Raw genomic sequence first — 12,500 nt, 5'->3', positions numbered from 1 at the left:
ATCATTCTGTATATGTCTGGAGGCTTATAGTTTATTTAGCACAATTCCATCTGGTGACTAAATTAATGATATACAGGTACAGTACTACTACTACTATACTACTACTATATATATATATATATATATATATATATATATATATATATATATATATATATATATATATATATATATATATATATATATAAAAACTGGTAATTTAATAATAAATATTCCAGATCGGAACACGGATTTAATTGATAATCAAACTGAAGAGTTTTTCAGATTTCCAACCTGGTATACTTTAATAAAACACTATCAAACACAGATTCTAAATGACATCATCCTTCAGGGAAATGACATCACTTTTGGAAGGAAAAACTAAACATATTTGTTTTGTTGTATTAGCTTGTTCTGTTCTAAAACTGTGGTCAAGCAGGTGGCCCTCAAAAACTGAGGCCACGATTGATAGAAAAAAAAAACATGACAATTAAGACTCAAACTGAAATCAGTTCTTTTTTCCTCAACAGCTATGATTTTTATTTAAAAACATACAAAATAAGAATTTTTAATCTTATAGGATCACAAAAACAACATTTTTATTTATTTATATAAACATAAATATACTAAAACTCGCAGTTTCTGCTAACCCAAAAAATGTTTGAAAACAAGCAGCATTGTGTTGAACAATACAGGCCTTTGAAGCAAAAATAAATAAAAATACGGTATAATAAAATAAACTAATAATTAAAATGGTCAAAAATATTGACTACCTCTAGTTCTACTTAATCAGTTTAAATGTGTGAGTATATTTCTGAATGTTTATATACACTTTTAAAGAGATACTTACTTAAATTCCAACACAAGTACAGTTATGTGTTACATTTTAAAAGTACTGGATAACAAGAATGATCCTTACACCCATAATTCCCTGTCATCTCTCTCACATACCTATGAATAAAAATCACAAAGAAAAACGTCACCGGAGGAGTGACCTGAACTCTGTCGTGGCTGGCTAATGTAATAAATATAGCCATCACAAATCAATATAAATGTACTTAACAACCTGTATTAAAGCTGCTGACATTTCCAGCTAATGTGATCCATATTCAAGCCCATTAGCACGTTAGGCCAGCACAAGAGTGCGCTGTTAGCACCACGCTGTTATTGTGCCGTGTCCATTTGGCTAATGCTAACGCTGCCTCCTTAGACAGGGGTTAAGTGACTGAGTCTGGTACACAGCTGGGAGGCTCACAAAGCAACCTGTGAAATACTCACACGGCCTTCAGCATGGTTACCCGCACAGCATGAACATTCACACACAGCAAAATCAAGCCTAAACAGCATGATCTGCCCAAATGAAGAGACCCCGAACACACGCACACCTGGGAGAAAAACGCTACTGTTTCTACACACTATTCCTCGAAATGTCAACATGAAATGGAATATGCATTAAACTTTCATAATATGATGTACTGGTAGTTACAAGTAAAAAGAGAAAACTTGGTGGCAAATAATATTAGGCTGCACTTAATTTGAACTATTAGGAATTACTGGTCTCTGATATTAGCAATCATTACTGTTACTGAATAATAAATGCATTCATTAATTCCAACATCAAGTTTTGGACTGGTAAATAATACAAAAATATTTTTTTTTTTTCATTTTTGTTTCTTTTTCTGGTGAACAATAAAAATGGCAAATAATAAAAAAGTTTTTTTTTTTTTTTTTTTACAAATTTTAAATTTGCTACTTTTGAATCTTAAATGACAAAATAAAAGGTTTAATTAATCTAATATATAAAAACTTTATTTGCCCTTTTTATTGTCCAGCATTCAGGTTTTAAACTGGTGACGGCAAGTTAAAAAGAGCAAATAAATAAAAATGGAATTAAATTAAAATAAATAAACAAACAAGCAATCAAGATCTTCCCTTCCCGCACAGCCTTGGTTACATCAACTGAAGGAAAAGTCATTTTAAAGCAAGTATATAATGAAATAAACATTTTATTTTCCTTGAACATGCACTGAGGAATAGTGCTCAAAACTGAGGATAATGTTTCAAAGAAAAGTACATAGGGTTAATTTTAATTCCATGTTGTTTTTAAATCTCCTTCTCTGGTCCTTTAAATCCCTCAATCTTTAGTGTGTTTGTGCTATGAAACGCTCCGGACAGCATCATCACACAAATACTTCAACTGATGCCTTTTATCTACTGCTAGTCACAATAAGTGGGTACTTTTACTTCCCCTCGGTTACAACAGACAGGTCTTCAGACCTCTACAGTGGGTACAGACGTCCCTCTGTCATGTATTTAAGCATGAAATGCAGCCGGAGCCACTGCGGCGGGGGCCGACAGAAAGGCAGCAGCTGAAATGTTTGCATCTCACCTGAAGTATGGAAGTTTCCAGCTGCATAAATAAAATCCCCATGGCAACTAAATGTGGCTTGAGATAAGAGAGAGGAGGAGGATTTATGGCTTTTCTGAGCTGTCATGGCCTACAGATCTTCCTCAGGCAAAGCAGGCCACCTGCCACACATTATATTAACCAGCGCTCCACAGGACTCTCTCTCTCTCTCTAATAGATAGCTTCATTTATGCCCCATCCAACAGGAACTTTCTGCCGCTGGTCAGGTTGAAACCAAGCTCTAAAAGGACAGAAGACTTACTTGTTTTTTTTACACACAGACCAGAGTTTAACTGTAAGAACAGAGATAATCAAAACAATAAGATGATCTGTGGCTAAAGACAACTACTGGTACAAACTGGTGGTGTTTGAATGACAGCTCAAATAGTGCTTATTCAGGCTTAACATTTTTAGTTTACAATCAATTAAATGTGAAAAAAAAATCATTAACATATTTAGAGGAACCTGAACCATGTCCAATAATGAATACATAAAAAATGCACTGAAACCACTTAAAACATCTGGCAACCACTAACACACTAAACAAACTGTGTGCTGTGACTGCGAGCTTTGTACCACTGAGTTTTTTTATATATATATTTTTTTTCAGAATAGGCACAAATCTTCCAAGTTATGCAATTGTCTAAGTTAATTTCCATCTGGTTATATTGATGACCCAAATATGATACAACAAACCAATAGGAACCTAATTCTATAGAAACCAATTTCTCATAGAATCTTACAGAATCTTCTTCAAACTAGTTCAAACTTCTAAACAAATTGTTAGTGACATTTGAATGATACTTTAAATAGCGCTTAGTCAGAGGCAAAATTTTTACTTTAGAATCAATAAAAAGTAATGATATATATATATATATATATATATATATATATATATATATATATATATATATATATATATATATATATATATAGTGCTAAAACCACTCAGAACACCTGGCAACATATCCTCTTATAAACTTTTCTTTTCAGAAAGTGCAAAAATATACTTAGCTATAAAATTTCTAAATTAATTTCCATATTTGTCTTTATACCTTGATGACCCAAATCATTTAATAGCTACAGCAATCATAGCAAATAATAAATCTGAAAAAGTAACATTACCATTGGGACATACTGAGAGGCTCTTGAGCGTGATCTTGAACTTCAGCCTCCACGTACCATTGAACATCTCTGAAAACCAGCAGATAGATGCTTAAAATAATATGATTCCATCTTCTACCGCAAAACTGCTCAAATGAACTCTATTCTAGTATAATCACTGCCACTTTTCACATTCTGACCAAATCCAGATCAAACAGAAGCAACGTTTAACTAGTTTTACTCTAAAATCCATCACATTATGCAATTAAAATGGGTTGTGAGCTGACTTTAAGAACACAAACATTTATTATTCTCCAAAACTAGGGAATCCGTTCTGGCAATGAAAGAGTTGCTTCAGATGATTAAACTACTTTGAAACCAAGCCAATGCATCTAAATCTTTGTTATTCACACCATTTAACTCGATCTGACATTTTACCAGATCTATTCCAATGCTCTGTTCCAACTGTTCAGTTGAATCCAATCCTAGTTTGGTCCAATCAGGTATTGGAGGATAAACAGGGTTGGATGGAATATATAATGTGCGCATGTATGTACATGTAATGGATGTGCATGACTCAATCGCTGTGCATGTCTTGCTGTTTATGGGGCCAAAGGTCCCAATAAGCCTTGATAGAGGAGAGCTGGTGTCTCTGTGAGAGCTGGACTCCGTAACGAGGAGAGACAGGTGTGCAGCAGACCCTTGGCCCCGCTGCGGCCCCTCAAAGGACCCATGCTGGGAAGAAAGGTGGCCGTCCCTCTCCACACAGCCATTTATCTCAATTTCAGCCTGCCCAGCGTTCCTGGATCAACAGCACTTAAACTAAATAACCCTGCTGGAATTCACTTGCAGACCCATCAACCGGAGATACACAAGCACACCTCACAGTGACCAAACCAGACAGAAACAGCATCAGATATACACCATCACTTAAGACTAAAATGGCTCATTTAAAAAATAAAAATAGATAAATTATATATATATATATATATATATATATATATATATATATATATATGTGCACACACACTCACATCATCACTTAAGACTAAACCGTTTTTAAGGGAAAACAAATGTGTTCAAAGCTAATAATATTTCTTGAATGAATAAAGGTGGAAATAACAGACTCCCAGATATGTGAGCTATATTATTAAGTCACTATCATCTTAAAGAGGATATATCTTAAAAAAACTTATCAAGCTCTTTTAATATACTATGTGTAAATACTAAAACATTCACAACATAAAGCTCCACCCAAACCATTTATGGAAAGTAACCCGCAAAAATGGCTTATCATAAGTTTAGGGTTACTCATTTTTTGGGGGAATAAATTAATAAATTTATTCAGAAAGCACGCATTACATTGATCAAAAGTGACAGTGAAGACATTTATAATGTCACAAAAGATTTATGCTATTTTAAATAAATGTTTTTCTTTTTAACTTTCCATTCATCAAAGAATCCTGAAAAAAAACTGGCATGGTTTCACAAAAATATTAAGCAGTACAACTGTTTTCAACAGTGATAATAATGTCTTCAACATCAAATCAGTATATTAAAAAAAAAAGGATCTGAAGGATCATGTGACACTGAAGACTGCAGAAAATTTTACTTTCCACCACAGGAATATATTTTATTTTAAAATATATTCAAATAGAAAAACGTTATTTTAAATAAAATAATATAATAATATTTCACAATATGACTGTTTTACTGTATTTTTGATCAACCCTGATGAGCATAAGGTACTTCTTTCAAAAACATTTGTAAAAATCTTATTATATATATATATATATATATATATATATATATATATATATATATATATATATATATATATATATATATATATATATATATATATATATATATATAAAAAAGCATTAAAAAAAAGTAGTCCAAATGACTCATACACTATATTCCAAGTCTCCCAAGAAAAACACTAGCTTTACATGAGGAACAAACCTGTATTTTAGCAAAATGGCTTTGTTAAGGTACAGATCTGCTGTTTTGATGTCATGCCCCATTGGTTTCCAATTCAAAAAACGTTGTGCCAGTTTCGAGAAAATCACATTTGAGAGCTGTAGCAGAGAAAACTAAATAAATAAAGGGTTTTGTGTTTGTTCTTGCTATTTTTTTTTTTTCACACAAAGCTTGCAGTTTAGCTAAACATAATATGGACTACTTATATGTCTTTTTTATGGCCTTAAAAGACTATGCCCCCTATTTTTGTGTTCCATATAAAGAATAACAGCATTTAATCTTGGAAAAACATGAGGGTAGGCAAATAAAAAACTAATTTTTCATTTCCTATACCTTAAAATCGAAAGGTCAACGAGAGGGTGGAAAATAGTCAGGAAAACTTGCAAGAAACCTTGACTAATATTATAAGTGGCTTTCTATAGGGGAAAAAAAATAATCTCCAACAAAAGTAGAATATGGTCCATTTAAATAATGTCCTGGCTTTTGAAGCATGCGCCTCTTTAATGGACAGCGAGGGCATCTAATGCCAGTATGTTAGCGTGGTGATGGTGTTGGCATTGTGCTTTTGTTCGCTGGAACGCTTTCAGAGAGGAATAAAAAGGTGAAAATCTGTTTAGTGGCTTTACGCCATACCTAAAGTGTCAAAGCTTGCCGGTGTGTGAGAAAAGAGACATAAAAATAGAGAAATCACTGATGACAGAGGAGGCAGATCTGCTGTTATGCGTACTGGCAGGTAGTGTATCAGAAGCCAAGGGTGGTTGTACTAATAGTTCTAAATACACCCCGTGATGAGCTATTAGAAGAGGCTTTTTGTGAATGTGATAAATAAATCCTCTTTAGTCAGTGTGACAGTAATCCCAGAGCCTTTACCAATCCATCAAGCGGCGCCTGCAAATAATCAGCACCGCATATTCCTCAAATGCGCTTCCGTACGCTACAAAGACTTCCCCAAATACGCCAGCTGTACCTCTGGAAGCTCCCAGCCTGTCTGGTCTCGGAGGAATACATGAAACCTCACTTCCCACGATGCCTTGTTTCATCTTCACAGGTTGGAAATCAGCAAGGGGCACAAAAAAGGGCTCTTCTGGAAAGGGGCATCATTTATCTGAGCTATAAGCAATCCAGCTCCTCTTACTAAACCCATTACGTATTGGATTTCTGTTTCTGTGGCATAATTTATTTGAGCTGCTGCGGCTAGCAAGCAATAATACTTGTTTTTGATCAATTAAGAGTGTCTTCGCGAAGGGGAAATACTCCATTGAGGTTTCTCAGTAAATTAAAAAAACACCAAAGATGTAATTGTATCTCAAATAAACAAAAAGAAAACATGCATGAGGAAAAATCTAAAGTATATTGTTCATTTCTAGATTGATGGGGAAAAAAAGCGAGATAAAAGGACTCCTTATAAAAACTGACTACGGTAACCACAGTTTCTGGCAGAACAGTTACTGTAGCTTCTGTGAAATAATCATGAATAAATCTGGTGTCTCCTTTAGGCAGTGTAAGAAGCTCCACAATCTTTAATTTGTAAAAAACATAATAATAATGTTCCGAAAGGGGAGTTTAGCAGTGATTCCACAGAAGAACCATTTCAAGTGAACAGTTCTTAAAAGCAACATTATTTATTTATTTTTATTATTTTTTGTTAAGAAGAATATTTTAATAATCTGAAGAACGTTTTTGATCTATAAAAAACCTTTTGTGGAATGGAAAGATTCCATAGATGTTAAAGCCTCTAAATGGAACCACCAATGCCAATAAAGAACTTTTATTTTTAAGAGTGTTCTGTTGGTTAATTTCCTTTTAGGTGAGAGTGGTGGCTGATCAACGCATATATATAAAATATATTAAAGCTCTATATTAAAATATTAAGCAGCACTACTGTTTAACACTGATATTAGTAAGAACATAAGCAGCATTTCAGCTTATCTGAATGATTTCTGATTTCTTACCACAATTCAGCTTTAGCATTACAGCAATAAATTACATTTTAAAATATATGATGATAGAAAACATTGAAAAGTTGTAATAATATTTCACAATATTTTGTTCAAATAAATGCAGCCTTAAAGACAGTTCACTGACCCCAAAATATTTGAATGGTAGTGTGTATTTAGATTACTGTCATAATATAAAGTGGGAAACATAAGAGCTTTCATTAAAGATTCCGCATTTCCAAACTGTGTGTTAACAAAGCTGTATGTAAAACAGTCTGAAATGAATGCAGCACAACTTTTACATTAGTAACTATACCTACTGTTTACTAGCATTCCGGAAGAAATTATAGTGATAATGGTAAAGAAAAAAAAACAAGTGGAACAAGGACAATGTGTAAAAAAAAAAAAAAAAAACTTTGGTAGAAAGTTACAAATCACTGATTCTCTATCATCTATACTGTGCAATACAAATGTTATTTGTCTGTGACAGTGTGTTGAAATGTCTGGTGTAGGTGCAGATGATCTGTGATTTCTATTGGCTCCGGCTGGACTGAGAGATGTGGTAGAAGGGATGGATTACCATGGTGATGAGGTATGTTGTTGCCCTCCAAGGTGGAGTGTCTTGGGCCTAGTGGCGGAGCAGGAGCTTGCATTAGCAGACCTTTCCCAGTATGGCTCGCTGTGGAGAAACGTGGAAAAGCTCTTAACGGCCGTAATGATGGAAACATCAGCACCCAGAATGACCCAGAATTCACACAGATTATGAATACATCTTCAATGAGTCTAACATTTCACAAACAATAACATATACTTGATAAACTGAAATATAAGGTAAACCGACTCAAAGTTCAGAGACGGATTGAACAACAGATAGAACGATAGATATAGATTGTTTTATGAAAATTGTGAAATGTAAATATAATGAAAAATATGAAATGAAATTCGTCAAAAATGTATTTTCTTTTGATGTTTTTTTTAATGTTTTCTGATGTTAGTAACCACTATGAGAATTATTTACACCACAAATCATATATTCTGTTAATGGTGAGATCTGAAAGACAAATAAAGCAGCATATAAACTTACAGACTGAGAAGTGAGAAAGCAGTTTGAGTGCTGAATGAAACGCTGTAGCTCCGACCTGAATGAATCAGTGCCGGCCTCTAGAATGTTTACTGGCTGATGTTATTAAACATGTATTTTTCAAAACAGTAGTTTAACATTAACACATTTTCCAGGTTTTTGATTCGGGGCAATGTGATTGGCTGGTCTCTGGCGTGATGCGCTACGGATAACGGGTGGCGTTCTAATTGCCTCGTTCACGGCACTCAAACGCTAAAGAGCTTTTATTTGTTAAGGGCTCTTCATGATCCCTGTTAAACACTGGAGGTTGCTGCAGGATGAATGGGGAGGATTTGAAAGGCGAGGTTTTAACGGTAAAGGATTGATATCAGACGAAGTGAACGAATGCAGCCGCGTTACGCTCTCTCTCTCTATATCTCCTCTAGATTGATGCTTTGCAATTTACAAACTTTTGCGGGCCACTACTCATTTAGCACAATAAATTCCCTGCAGGTATGGAGAGTGTTGCCATTCCACCACCAAATGAATGAAAACACCAACACACACACACACACACATGTGTGCACACACTCACCTACACATAAAGCACTCCAAGTCTCCACGGCCCAATGTAGGCCCATTTTGATTTTGTTTCATGGCCATAAAGGCACTGTATATTGCAGAGAGCAGCAGAAGATTTGGTCCATTTTTCAAAGCCCCTACACCCCACATTCTCTTTAAAAATAAGGACCTTTTTTCCCTTACATGTTGGGAAAACTAATCCCAATCTGGAGCATTGTACTCTATAAAATGCTCCGACATGGCCTTTCCAGGGAATCGCGATATGATTGAAAATGTGTCAGTTTTGTAAGCAGGCCTGCTCTGGGTACACGTTCAAAACAGCACTGCTGACCCTGACGCCGTCTCAATCGCGTCTGACTTCCTGTGCACGCTAAATCCTGCTCCTATATGACCGCTTGACAATCTTACAAGCTGGAGAGAGAAATTAATGCATGCCGTTTTTCTGCTGGTTTGGCAAAGTGATTGTGAAACTGTTATTTTCCAACAACAAAATTAATTATTTGTTGGTTTAAATGCCATTTAGAAGGTGTCATGTAATGGAAGCCCTTTAAAAATGGTTCTTGCAACTTTTTATCTCTTAGTCTATTAGATTTAGAATTCCTTGTTGAAGAAAACAGCATATGCTGGTTAGGTATGTTTTGAAGCATGGCTGCTGGTTTGAGCCGGTCCTTAGCTGGGCCTGAGCAGGAACTAGTTGTTTAATTGTTTTCAACAGGACTGCAAGAAACAAAGTATGAATTCTGAGCTTATATCTCACAATTCTGACTTTTTTTCTTAGAATCGCAAGTTTTTATCTTGCCATTGTGTGTTTATGAAACTAAAAATAAGTCTAGTAAGTCTGACACACTTGGAGACCAACAATTAAAAGAAAAACCCAGTCTGAAACAGTCTGGTTAGTGTGCTAGCTAAGAGAAAAGAGCGGAACAGAATGTGGACGTTCCTAGCTTCAGTTTTATATGATCATACCTCATTTAAAAGTCACATTTAAAAAATGCATAATATAATAAATTGATTTTGTAGGATAGCATCAGGCATTTTGCGCAACACAGGCCTAAAGTCTAATTGACACGATCACAACACACGGCAACAAACACCAAATTCTTGACAGTATTAGTGTTGTTATTGTTGATTAAAACTAAAACTATTTAAAAATCATTTGAAATAAAATATATTACATTTAAATAAAAAAGCCTTGACAACTAACTGAAATAAAGTAAGCTTAAGTACAAAAAACAAACAAAAACAGTTAAATAAAAATTAATTAAAGCTAAATAGAAAAAAACTAATACAACTGCAGATGACAAAAGTATGTAAAATGACTAAAACTGTCAAAGTGAAAACTAAAATGACACCACTATCCCTAATGCGGTTTCTGACTTCCATCAGATCCTAAATCCCTGGTGCTCTCCAGGATACATGTTCTCCTGCTGGTTTGGCCCAGAAGCTCATAAAGTCAACAGCACATGTGATGTAATACAGGCCTCAGAGTGCTGAGGATCTGCTCTGTGGGTTTGTAGTAGCATCTGAGGATTATTATCAAACAGGACGGTACCATGTCAGAACAGAGCGGTCCGTGCCAAAGGGCTGGCGGACTGAGAGAGGGAGAGGGAGGCTGGAGAGACCACGAGCAGACAACAGATGAGAAGAGGTGTTGAGGGACAGGATTTTCTTGAGTCTGTGGTATTCCGACAGTTTCACTAAAATTGTTTCACTAAAAGAAATACACACACACACACACACACACACACAAAGAGCAGGACGGAGATACTGCAGACCCGTGCTGCATCACAGAGACCTTCAATCCACACAAAACGAGGAGCGTGTCAATCAAACACAGGAACGCTCCACACACCTGTCATAACCTCGCAAAATAACACCTTATTTTCCCTCAGCTGCGTAAACGGAACAATCCGGAGAGACTAAGAAGAGACAGAAGGCAGAATATGATGAGAAATCAAACCCCAATCCTGGGAGAAAAAAAATGAAATCCAGAGAACTCCAGACACTGCCTATATGGAAAGTGCTGAAAATATACCACTGGATGAACAAAAGGTAAAAGTGTTTGTAGTAAAACCACAGCTGCAAAAAGAGTCAAAAACTAAAGCGTACATCACTGTCACTTCTTGACAGATTCTCCTCCCGAGTAGTTTTCCTGTGCTAACTTTTCCTAACCAACGCTGGTCTGGGATACAGTTCAGGTGGATACACGTACAATTGAAAGCTAATTTATTTCTGTTTTTGACCACAAATTTGTTAACATTTTGGCAAAAATCATTTCTGGTAATTAAAATGAAACTTCACCTTGAAACAAGTTTAAGTATTACAGTTTTAAAACAAAAATAAATTAAAGCTATGTAGAAATACAAAAAAAAAATTACAATGACATATACAAATTACTAAAATACTATAAATAAAAAATATAAAACCAATAAAAAAACAAAAACAAAGTAATATTAATAAAACCATTGTAAGGGGCTGTTATATACATAAATATACACTTTAGAAATGTATTAGAGAAATTTACCCAGTATTTTGGTACAATCCATTTGGTTTAATCCATTTTATTGAAACATAAATTCATGAAATGAACATTACAGAATGTAATAATTCTGATAATAATGGCCAATAAAATCATAACAGACAAAACATTAACCTAATATTCAAACAACACACCAATGTTGTTATTTTAAACAAAAACTAGAACTTCAACTTAAACTATTTTCAGTAATTAAAATAAAATGTATATATATATGTTGAAATGTAAGATGAAAAACTTAAACAATATGTTTAGGACAAGTACAACAATTAAAAAAAATCTTTAAATAATTTTAATTTAAATAAGTTTAAGTAAAAAAATTCAAAAACGAGATTTTTTTTTTTACAAATATTAATTAACACCATGTAAATAATATGTAAATATCACTAACTAGTTGATTTTAGAAATATGTTTGAACTGTGACAGCAGCCTAGAGCAAGACTCTACAAGTCCCATCAATGATGTCAAGATGGATAAGAATTGTTGGAAAACCCTCATCTCAGACTACTACAGCCCCCTGGCATGTTTATTAGGCTGTGATATTGACTGCTAGATTGGGCGTAGGGGCCGCTCAGCGTGATTTACGGGGATTTTATCGATGTCATCTGCTGGAGTGGGGTGAGTGACATTTACAGGTAAATTCTCCCATGCAAGAGTCCATTACAATAACGCAGGATCCGTCCGTGGTTCCCCTGTGCACGTGCTGACCACAACCCAGCTACCATCACAGAGACAATAAATCTAGAGCACAGGGGCCAATGGCTCTGACCGCAGAGTTAACCTGACGCTCATGAACAGAAGGGCCAGATTAGTCAGTCTGGACAAGATGGACACAAAAATGACACACACGGATAAACATCAGAAAAAACAAGCTGTTAGAACATGAGGATTTAAGAATACAGATCAATGCCT

At 34.9% G+C, this 12,500-nt stretch overlaps 1 protein-coding gene across 2 annotated transcripts in view; it reads right to left on the bottom strand.

The window, feature by feature from the left end:
• Window positions 1–12,500, bottom strand: part of LOC113060912 (neuronal PAS domain-containing protein 3-like) — a 783,891-nt gene that overhangs the window by 715,760 nt on the left and 55,631 nt on the right. For both annotated transcript variants that reach the window (XM_026230178.1, XM_026230179.1), the window contains exon 2: window positions 7,991–8,089. In XM_026230178.1, the coding sequence (XP_026085963.1) occupies window positions 7,991–8,089 (99 nt within the window). The remainder of the gene's footprint in view (window positions 1–7,990; window positions 8,090–12,500) is intronic.

This window comes from Carassius auratus, chromosome 42, assembly GCF_003368295.1.
Source record: "Carassius auratus strain Wakin chromosome 42, ASM336829v1, whole genome shotgun sequence".
NCBI classification, from domain to species: Eukaryota; Metazoa; Chordata; class Actinopteri; order Cypriniformes; family Cyprinidae; genus Carassius; species Carassius auratus.
Note: the sequence above shows the minus strand (reverse complement) of the source record. Positions and strands in the feature narration are given on the sequence as shown.